The sequence below is a fragment of the Arvicola amphibius genome, chromosome 2 (genome assembly GCF_903992535.2).
Source record: "Arvicola amphibius chromosome 2, mArvAmp1.2, whole genome shotgun sequence".
NCBI lineage: Eukaryota > Metazoa > Chordata > Mammalia > Rodentia > Cricetidae > Arvicola > Arvicola amphibius.
The window spans coordinates 57,608,341-57,617,752 of record NC_052048.2 but is presented as its reverse complement, the minus strand read 5'-3'; the positions used below and the strand labels follow the sequence as shown (position 1 = coordinate 57,617,752).

At 52.1% G+C, this 9,412-nt stretch overlaps 1 protein-coding gene across 1 annotated transcript in view; it reads left to right on the top strand.

The window, feature by feature from the left end:
- The first annotated feature begins 204 nt into the window (after positions 1 to 204).
- The window catches only part of Aldh1l1 (aldehyde dehydrogenase 1 family member L1), a 47,184-nt gene continuing 37,976 nt past the window's right edge, over positions 205 to 9,412 (top strand). Inside the window, exons 1-4 of the mRNA XM_038317985.1 lie at positions 205 to 360; positions 5,650 to 5,799; positions 7,767 to 8,001; positions 8,640 to 8,805. Coding sequence (XP_038173913.1) covers positions 5,673 to 5,799; positions 7,767 to 8,001; positions 8,640 to 8,805 — 528 coding nt within the window. The 5' untranslated portion in view covers positions 205 to 360; positions 5,650 to 5,672. The remainder of the gene's footprint in view (positions 361 to 5,649; positions 5,800 to 7,766; positions 8,002 to 8,639; positions 8,806 to 9,412) is intronic.

The following is a 9,412-nucleotide window of genomic DNA, read 5'->3' as shown; positions in this document are numbered from 1 at the left end:
GGGAGCGAGGCACCTGCGAAAGGACCGCCAGTACAGGTTCCCTAGTCCACTTTCCAAAGCCCTCTCCTCATTCTCGGGACTGGGGAAGGATCCTTTGATTGGTCAGATCTAGGGGCCTGGCCCTAGGGCGTCCTATGATTGGAGGGGTCCGGGCTGGGCGGACCCCGGTGTCCGCTCCTCCCCTGTGCGTGGAGTAGGCGTGCTGACCCCAACCAGCTCCACCCCAGTCTAGAGCTAGTGCACGGGTCTGGGAGCTCCGCTGCTGGTGCGGACCCTCGCAGCTTGCAGGTACTTCTGGCTTCCAAGCCCAGGGCTCCGAGTCGGTGACCTTGTTCTCCTTCTCCCCCTCATTGACCTTGGGTAAGTTTCCTTTTGCTTTCGTTGTTTTGAGCGGGGCACCCCGAGCCTCTCCCCAGCAGGCAGGCGCTGAACCTTGGAACCACAGCTCTTGCCCTGGGAAGTTTCTTTTCCTTTTTTTTTTTTTTTTTTTTTTTTTTTTTTTTTTTTTTTTTTTTTTTTTTTTTTTTTTTTTTTTTTTTTTGGAGGGAGGGCTTCCCTAAGTAACCCTAGCTATCCTGGAACTAGTTCTGTAGATCAGGCTGGCCTCGAACTCTAAGATCCATCTGCTTCTGTCTCCGGAGTGCTGGAATTAATTATAGGAGTGCATCACCTCATGCCCTGGGAAGTTTCTTTAGCGCTACTGAATCTTGGCTTCTGTTCTGTAAAATGGGGGACGGGACACAACAGTGTACAATTCTGGTCCTAGGCAGCTGGTAGTGAGTGTTGACACTGTCTTCTGTCTAGATAAGTTCTCCGAGCCGGGGAGACAGCACTGTCATACTTTACAGAGGCATTTGAGACCCAGGGAAGGTGACAGTTCACCCAGACCTAAGCTGAAGTCTGCAGGCTTGCGAGAGAAGTTGCCCTACCTTACCTTCTAGCCATACCCAGAATCATGGAAGTGTCTGATTGATCTTGGCGTCCTGAGGGACATACCCATCCCCTGCCTGGAGCCACCTCAAAGAGACCAACATATGAGAGGATCAGCCTTGGGCAGTTGTGGGTGAACCGTGGTGGCCACCCGGTCTGCTCCAGCCTGGGACTGCAGTAGCTTGTGAACAGAGGGCCCCTGCCGCTGTTCTGCTGTCTTGACCCAGGAGCTGGAAGTGGGGACTGCAGAGCAGGAGCCCCCCGAGTCCCTGAAGGTCTGATGTCACAGCAGTCCCTGCAGGTGCCCCAACGTAAGACAGGGCTGGGAGGTCACACCATATCCTTGGGGCTCAAAGGCTCCCCGGCCCCTCCCACGTTATCTCTGGGGCCAAAGGCCAACTTTAAGTGAAGGACCCTCACTTTGTGTTCCTTCCTCTGCCTTCCTTCTTGTCCCTGAACTGTGATGTTGGCAGATCTGCAGCAATCCTGACTGCCCCCTGCAGCCAAAAGCAGGGTTTGTACGTTTGCTTGTATTTTACTCCTTTAATCTTTCTGCAAGAAATAGATGTTCAGCAGGGGATGGAGGCAGGTGTGATAGCACAGATCTGAAACCTCGGCGCTCAAGAGGCTGAGGTGGATGATGAGAAATTCCAGGGCAGCCTGTGCTAATGCACTAACACTCCCTTGACAGAAGTCAACAGACACACAGAGGTAAGTGCACACACACACACACAGAGCACACCACACACCACACACCACATCACACGCAGAGCACACCACACACACACCACACACCACATCACACACATAGCACACCACACACACACCATACACACACACCCCACACCACACACACACTACACACCACACCACACACACACACACTACACACACCACACCACACACCCACCACACCACCACACCACACCAAGAGCACACCCACAGCACACACACACCACCACACCTACAGCACACACAGACACACACCACACCCCACACCCAAGACACAACCACACCCACACCACAACTACACGACATCACACCACACCACACCACACACCACCCACCAGACTACACACCTCACACCAACCACACCACACGAACACTACCCCACCACCTACACCAAGCCACACATCACCCTCGACAACACACACCACCACAGCCCACACTACCCTACCACACCACACCACAACACACACACCACACCACACCACACACACACTACACACCACACCACACCACACACACACCATACACACATACCACACACCACACCATACACACACACAGCACACCACACACACCACATCACACACGCACACCACACACACACACCACACATACACACTACACACACACACCACACACACATACACACACATACAGAGAGAGAGTGAGTGAATTTCCCCTTGCTTGCTGCTTTGCCATAACCTCGCCAGTGCTGGGCACCGTAGTATATTCAGACCTGCCAGTTTCATGGGAGGAAGGCGTATCGTGTTTAACTCTGCATTTAGAGAAATGTTCCAGTTTCATTATTTGTGATTGGAACATGTTTTTGTCTATTGGCTGTAAGTTTTTCCTCTTAATAAGGTGCTTTATATGTGAAAACGTATCATGTTTAATGTACATTCCAAGGTTAGAGTCAGGCCTGTAAAGCCCACTCTCTACCAATATTTTCTAACATAGTCCTCTCTCTCTCTCTCTCTCTCTCTCTCTCTCTCTCTCTCTCTCTCTCTCTCTCTCTCTCTTCTCCCCTACTTGTCCTCCTCCACTTCCTCTTTTAGGGTCTCAGGTAGCCCAGGCTGGCCTCAAATACTTATGTAGCTGAGGATGGCCTTTAATCTCCACTCTCCTGCTTCCATTCCCCGAGAGCTCTGCTTACAGCCTGCACCAACACACTCTGTTTCCGTGGAGCCAGGACGGGAACCAATGCTTCAAGCACCCTAGACAGGTGCTGGATCAACTGAGCTACCTACCTCCTTATGCTTTTTATGTTTTCTTCCTGTTCTGGTGTAAAAATACTTATTTTTAACTCACTTGTACTTTGTGAAGCAAAATGTAGGCCGGAGAGCTATATCTGTTCCATTAAGTTAATAATCAACTTTCAGAGTTTGTTTTAAGTCTATGCAGAGCCAGGTTCCCATATATTCATTCTGTCCATGACTTCCATTGCTAAACATTTACCACACTGCGCGAGCTGAGCCCAGGGCAGTGCTATGACCTCAGAGCCATGTCCTGTGGGATCTTCATGTTTGGGCAGTGTATAAAGACGTGCGTCCACTCCTGTAGTCTTAGATGCCATGAGTGTTCCCACCACAGCCCTGGCAGCTACTCATCCTTTCTCTCTCTGACTCTCTGGATTGGCTCTTCTGGGTGCCGTGCGATGGTGATCATAGTGGGTGGCAGCTTTGCAGATTGGTGTCTCTCGCTCAGCAGTTTGCATTGGGGTTTCCTGAGAGTCTCTTCACAGCTTCCTAGCACATGTCCTCTGGATTCTGGCTTAGGTTCCATTATCTGAACCCCATCACCACAGGTTGGTTTTTCTCCATCCACTCACTAATGGTATCATGGTCGCTTCCAGTTTTGAACAGTTCTAAATAATGCTGCTGTCAACATTCGTGTGCGGACATGAATTTTCTGCCCACTTGAAGAAATACCTATGAGACTGTGTCCTAGTTAGGGCTACCATGGCTGTGATGAAACACCGTGACCCATAGCAACCTGGAGAAGAAAGGGTTTGTTTGGCTTATGTTTTGTCATCTCTGTTCATCATCTAAGGAGGTTAGGAACTCAAACAGGGCAGGAACCTCGGAGGCAGGAACTGATGCAGAGGCCAGGGAGGGATGCTGCTTACTAACTTGCTCCTCATTGCTTGCTCATTCTGATTTCTTATAGAACTCAGGACTGCCTGCCCAGGGGTGCCTCCACCACAATGGGCTGGGCCTTCTCCCATAAATAACTAAGAAAGAAAGTGTCCCATAGTCTTGCCTACAGCCCAATCTTAAGGAGTTATTTTCTCAACTGAGGCACCTCCTTCTTTCATACTCAAGACTTGTGTCAAGTTGACCTAAAACTAGCCAGTGCAGAGTGGTTTCGGGAACTGGTGATTAAAAGGAGCTTGGCATTAGAACAAGAATGCTGGAGGCTGGAAAGGTGGCTCACTGGTTAAGACGGCTTGCGCTTTTGCAGAGAACCTGAGTTCTGTTTCTAGCATCCAAGCCAGGCAGCTCACAACCTCTTACAGATATAGCCCCAGCAGAACCCGACGCCGCCTTCTGGCCCCCATGGGCACTGCAGGTTGATGGTCTAGACCTTTAGTTCACGTTTTAATTGAGTTTCCCCCTCTGACTGAGTTCTGAGGGTCCGTTGTTCTTTCTCAGGTCTCCCAGTTTGTGGAGTCGCATCTTATTTTCTTGATGGAGTTCTTTGAAAGTAGAAATATTAAACCGAATGAAGTCTTACTTAATTCTCCTTTTCGTGAGCCCTCCTCTGCAGTGCTTGGAAAGTTATCGATGAATGCAAGACTGCCCATGTTTCTCTTTTCATCTTTGAGAGGTTTATAACCTCAGGTCTGTGATCTGTTTGGACTTGATTTTTATGAACGCTGTGCAACGCTTGAGTCAACATGGACTCCTGTGACATATTCACACACTGACCCCTGAAGGTTCACATGTCTACAGGCTAGCAAGGGGAAGGGAAGCAGGCATGGGTTTGAGCCTGAAAGGCATATGTGTGAGGTTAGCCAAGACAGAGAGACGCCGCTGCTCTGTGAGAGGTCTGGGTGTTTAGTGACCAACAGCATATCTGGGTCAGAGCAACATGCTGTGTGTGGGGAGATTCATGAGGCTACCTCACACTTGCAATTTCTGTATTTCTGAGTGTGTGAAGTCTGCACTGCAGACTTTCCCTAAACCATGCATATGTGTCAAATAGACAATTTAAGGAAAAATATCAGCAAGTATCTCATGGTTTACAATATGAGTGGCAGGAAGTGCTGAATTTAGTAGCCATTGACACTGAGTTCTGCTTCGTTCCATCTGTCCCTCTCCTTGGCCTTTCTCATAGGTACCCCCCAACCCAGTCACCCTGTGCTGTCACTTGAGGCTGGCATCAAGCAAGGCTTCTTTTGCCCCTCTGTGGCTTCTGGATCTAGTGCAATAAGCCTGGTGTGGCCTCAAGAGAAGTATGGTGGCTTTTTCTTTTTCTTTCAAGACAGGGTTTCTCTGTAGCTTTGGAACCTGTCCTGGAGCTAGCTCTTGTAGACCAGGCTGGCCTCGAACTCGGAGATCCGCCTGCCTCTGCCTCCCTAGTGCTGGGATTAAAGGCGTGTGCCAACACCGCCCGGCTGGTGGCTTTTTCTTTAACAGTGAGGGGACAGAGGCTAATGTGACTGGACCAAGGTCACAGAACTGGTCACGTGACCACGGTATGTTCTAAAATGTCACCGAGGACCGGCACCAGGTCTGTGACGATTTTCTGGAACTAATGAAGGGACCCTAAAGCTACAGCCACCGTCTGACGAGTCTCCACATCCACAAATGTCAGGGTTACCTGTGTCCATGACCCCCAAGCCCCTTGTACAGTGGCAATCTCTATGAAACAGCCTGATGTTTATGGAGCCCCCAGGGTGACCAAGGCAGGAACGTACCTACTGGAATCTGGATGGTTTTCCCTGACTTCCGCGAGCCTTTTCTAACCCCGTGGCTGCCCCTTCAACAGGTGCCTTCCAGCCCTCTGCTGCCATGAAGATTGCGGTAATCGGGCAGAGCCTGTTTGGCCAGGAGGTTTACTGCCAGCTAAGGAAGGAGGGCCATGAGGTGGTGGGTGTCTTCACTATCCCAGACAAGGATGGAAAACCAGATCCCCTGGGTGAGTGACAGCTCAGGGGCAAGGCGGAGGGTGGAGCAAAGTCCACCCGCTGGGGCAGAGGTGCTGTAGTGGGCTGGTCGGTAAATCATGGGGTCTCACTGTGTAGCCTTGGTAGAGAGCACTTAAGCACCTTCCACTCTGCAGCCACACTGATGCCAAGTGGCTGCTGGACCGTCCTGGAATAAAGCGACCCACACTTGACTGTGGGGTAGGATTTGTGTCCTGACCAAGGGCCATGGAGAAGCCCAGCTTGACCTACAAACCTCTCTGAACTTCTCTGATCCAAGCATCTAGGCTCTCAAGGGTTGGGGGACACGCTTCGTGTTGACATTTCTGGGGCTATCTTAGCTCCAAGTGCTCAACCCGCCAGAGGGTTCCTGGTACAGTGAAGTGAGTGGAGCTGAGAGGTGTCCCTTTTAGCATCTTTTTGGTGCTGTTACCTCCTGGAGGAGGAGCCACTTGAGAGTCACAGTCCTGAGCCCTACACTTGGAGCAGGCAGGCGCCCAGTACTCAGGATGCTGGGGCCTCCGTATGATGAACAGGTCCTCCAGACCTAATGGAGAAGGGCTGTAGGGTGCGGCATAGTGATGGGGAACTGAGATTAGGAGGGAGGCGTTGAGGGACCAGCCGGATCCAGGGCAAAGCAAGCTGTCACAATCTGACCCCTGTACTCTGCTCTAACGCTGCTGTCGCCTGCTTGACCTCAGCCCTGCACCTGACCAGAGCATGAGATCCATGACCCCACAGTCTGAGCTCTGCAAACAAACGCTAGCTGTGGTTAGACAGTCTCTGCTCCCAGCACCATCCCAAGCCCGGTTGGGACCACTGCTTCGCTTTGACTTTGGAAGACCTGCAGGACTGTCTCACTGGCCACAGTGAGGCTGCTTTAGAAGTACATTCTGACCCCACAGCTGGTCACATTACAGTTGAATCAGAAACAGTCCTGGTGTTCAGCTGGCTTCCTTCCCCCTCCTTTTATTTAGCCTGGGACCTAGAACATGAGATGGTATTTTCACATTCTGGGGAGTCTCTCTTTTTCAGTTAACACCCTGGAAACACCCTCCTACTGATTCCGAACCCAGTGACCTTGACAGTGAAGATTAGCATCAGGACGTGGTGCCAGAGATGAGGGCAGACAGCAGTCAGTCCAGTCAAGGAGTTGTCTCAAGAGATTTGCTAAGAAGAAAGCCCTGCAGGGTTGGGGTTCTTCCTTCCAGCCGCAGCTGCTACCACCAGGCTGAGGATAGGAAGTGCTGGGGCTGGCTGCATAGGAAACTGAGCCTATGATTCAGGCCTGTAAGGAGGCAGGAGGGTTCCTGCAGGCCGGGTCTGGGCCTCTGGGCCACAGATGTCAGGAGCAGAGTGTGCACACTGGGGCCAAGTCTACAGACTGAGAACAGATTCAGTGGCTGCTCTGGGTAGAAACTCCTGTGGCTGGGGTGAAGCATCAGGCTAGGGTGGTGGCCAGAGGACAGGGTCCCCACAGGAAGGACCAAGCCCATTCCTACTCCTTGTCCTCCCCTTAGTGAGGGAACAGCTGACAGGGGAGAAATTTGATTCCCATGGGCCCCAGTGTCCAAGAAGAGATCAGAGGAGGAGAGGGAGGTGGAGGAAACTGAGAGGAAGAAGAGAGAGGTGGTGAAGGAGAGAAGACAGTGTTGACCATGGCTGGGCCTCTGGAGAGGACTGTGAGCACAGCAGCTTTTGGGGACATATGGGACCTGAGCAAGGGAGGCACATGGAGGCCTTGGTACTCAGCAGGAGGCAACATCCAGACAGGGAAGTCCCTGCCCACCACTCACCCTTGGTCAGCACCCCACCCACATCCTGGTAGAACCTTGCTGGGCAGTGGGGACAAGAAGGGAAAGGGCACCAAGAAAAGGCCGTGAGCCACGTTCTGGGTGGGCACATCTGACAGTGTGTGGATAGCACAGAGAGGACAGTTTCTCACCTGCTCTCCCCACAGGTCTAGAGGCTGAGAAGGATGGTGTGCCCGTGTTCAAGTTCCCTCGGTGGCGGGCTCAAGGACGGGCTCTGCCCGAGGTGGTGGGCAAATACCAGGCTCTGGGTGCAGAGCTCAACGTGCTACCCTTCTGCAGCCAGTTCATCCCCATGGAAGTCATCAATGCCCCCCGGCATGGCTCTATAATCTATCATCCATCCCTGCTACCCAGACATCGAGGGGCATCAGCCATCAACTGGTAAGACAGGATCCACCCCATCTGCCTGGCATGTCACCCTCCTCAGCCTACAGCATCCCTCTAGGACAGTCAGATGCATTGCACAGGTGCCTGTCCTGCTCTGCTGTGTGTCACCCTGAAACAGTTGGAGAGCATTAAAACAGCATGTTTGCTAGGCAGTAGTAGCTCACACCTTTAACCCCAACACTCAGGAGGCAGAGGCAGGTAGGTTTCTGTGAGTTTGAGGCCAGCCTGGTCTATAAAGCAAGATCCAGGATGGCCAGAATTACACAGAGATACCCTGTCTCGAAAACAAAACAAAACAAAAAAGACTGCATGCTTTGCAGCAGAGGGGACAGGAGCTCAGATGGTGTCACATCTGCAGCAGGATAGAGGGTGGAAGGGGGATTATACCAGGATAGGGCTCTGTATGCTCACCCCACCTGTCATGGGGCTAAGGCAGCACAGCTTTTGGCTTGTAGCTGGCATGGTTGGCAGTCACAAACACTTTCCTTTGTTCCCTCTTTTTCAGGAGCAAGTGGCAGCCCCTCCTAGGAGGGAGGTGGCCTCCTGGAGGGTGGCAGGGAGACAAGGGGCAGCTCCTAGGGTGCCCGCTATGACACTTTCTGTCAGACTGACATCTCCCTCCTCCCCTCCAGGACTCTCATTCACGGAGATAAGAAAGGCGGCTTCAGCATCTTCTGGGCTGACGATGGCCTGGACACTGGGGACCTTCTGCTCCAGAAGGAGTGTGAGGTGCTTCCAGATGACACCGTGAGCACTCTGTACAACCGTTTCCTCTTCCCGGAGGGCATCAAAGGGATGGTAAGGCTGAAGGCTGGCCACACCTGCCCTCCCACCACGCGCCTACCCTGACACAGGCTCTCTGTTCTTGGCTCCACTGGTCTTCCCTAGATGTAGGTAATGATCCCTGCTGGCCAGGCACCCCACCCCCAATTTCAGGACTTGTGAAAGAAGTAATTCACTCTTTGGGGTCTCAAAGAGTTGGGACAGTGAGCATGAGGGAAATGTGGTCAGAGTGGGCAGAGCCCAACTCAAGAGGGCAGCATGGACCGGGTGTGGTTAAGCCCCAAAGCCACCTCTGTGTCATTGGGTTATCCCAACTCAGTCATTACCCAGGGTGATAAAACTCTGATTTGTGGAGATCTCTGCCAACACCACAGCCAGCAGAGTGTCCGGTGACACTTAAGCCATGACTACACTGAAACTCTTTGTAAGTGCATGTGCTGCCGTCCATAAAGATGTGTTCTATAAACTGGCCATCAAAAGAGGGCTTCATATTCCCTGGGTGTGGAGTTACTGGAGGTTGTGAGCTGCCACATGAGTACTGGGAATCCAACCCAGGCCGTTTTCCAAGAGCAGCCTGAAGTAGCACTCTCTCACGGGGACCACCAGCCCGCAGATAATGACA